We start from the raw sequence: 1,281 nt of genomic DNA, 5'->3' as shown, positions 1-1,281 counted from the left end.
CGCGCGCGCGGGCGCGGTGTCGCGGAGGTCCGCGGGCTGAAATGCAGTGCCCCGATCAACGTACATCTAGGTGCACCCGTAGGAAATTAATTAATAAAGATCAATCATCGAATTCCGGCCGGCGGAGCCAGAGTCATTAGTCGTCCATAGAGGCTGTACGTCGACCGCGCGCGCGGGCGCGGTGTCGCGGCGGTCCGCGGGCTGAAATCACGGCCAAAATTGGGTTATGGTCGTATCAAAGCAAGTTTGATGATATTCGCGCGTTAATTGCACGTTTGCGATGGCTTTTTGCGCGCGGTCGCTGGTTCGGGTCGCGAAATCGCAAGATTTAACTTCAACAAAAGTGCTGAAGTTCAACAAAAATGTTGACTTTTAAATCCAGGCTATCAGAATCTGAGTTTTGATCGGTGCACTGCTGAAATGACGGCCAAAATTGGGTTATCGTCGTATCAAAGCAAGTTCGATGATATTCACGCGTTAATTACACGTTTGCGATGACTTTTTGCGCGCGGTCGCTGGTTCGGGTCAAAGAAATCGCAAGATTTAACTTCAACAAAAGTGCTGAAGTTCAACAAAAATGTTGACTTTTAAATCCAGGCTATCAGAATCTGAGTTTTGATCGGGGCACTGCCGAGCCTGCGCCGGAGCGACGCCCTCGCCTCGACGTGTGGCCAGTCTCCCTCGCCGCCTCTCTCGTCGTGCACAGGGATCGCATTTGCCGCGGCAAGTTGCCGTAGTGAGCCGCGCGCGCGACGCGACGACGACGAGGCCGCCGCGCGCCCGCGGAAGCGAAGCCGCGCGGCGGAACGTACTCCGGCGAGAGGCGGCTCGTACGAGCACGGGGTAGATTCCGTGTATCAACAGCGATGAGCGACCCTAGGCGGCCTGGACGTCGTGGGTGAAGTCGTAGTTGATCGTGGGGATCATGTTGGAGATGAACTTGAGGAAGATGAACATGGCCTGGTCGACGCGGGGCGGGCCCGACGCGTGCTTGGAGACGTTGTCGATGATCTTCTTCATGGCGTTGGGGTGCTTGCAGGGGTGGATGGACGCGTGGGGGTGGTCGAGGTGCGGGTGGCGCTCGAAGGTCACGGTGCGCTTCGCGTAGTCCGACAGGATGTCCTCGAAGATCTGGGGCTGCGTGAGGGGCGCGCTGGCCTCGTCGTAGCCGAAGAGCCACATGCGCGGCGTCTGCCAGTATTTGTCGTAGGTGATGCTCAGGTCGTAGGTCCGCGTGCGGAGGATGTTGTCGCTCTGCGCCGTCGCCGCGTCGTCCGCGCC

At 58.2% G+C, this 1,281-nt stretch overlaps 1 protein-coding gene across 1 annotated transcript; it reads right to left on the bottom strand.

Annotated features, from left to right (window-relative positions):
- Nucleotides 1–990: 990 nt before the first annotated feature.
- AURANDRAFT_9966 (hypothetical protein) lies at nucleotides 991–1,251 on the bottom strand (the record flags this gene model as incomplete). Its single annotated transcript, XM_009045172.1, has 1 exon — nucleotides 991–1,251. A coding segment is annotated over one exon (261 nt), but the record flags the coding sequence as incomplete, so codon positions are not given.
- Between the last annotated feature and the right edge of the window lie 30 nt (nucleotides 1,252–1,281).

The sequence above is a fragment of the Aureococcus anophagefferens genome (genome assembly GCF_000186865.1).
Source record: "Aureococcus anophagefferens unplaced genomic scaffold AURANscaffold_1660, whole genome shotgun sequence".
Classification (NCBI taxonomy): Eukaryota; class Pelagophyceae; order Pelagomonadales; family Pelagomonadaceae; genus Aureococcus; species Aureococcus anophagefferens.
The sequence above is the reverse complement of the archived record's forward strand: the minus strand, read 5'-3'. Positions and strand labels throughout refer to the sequence as shown.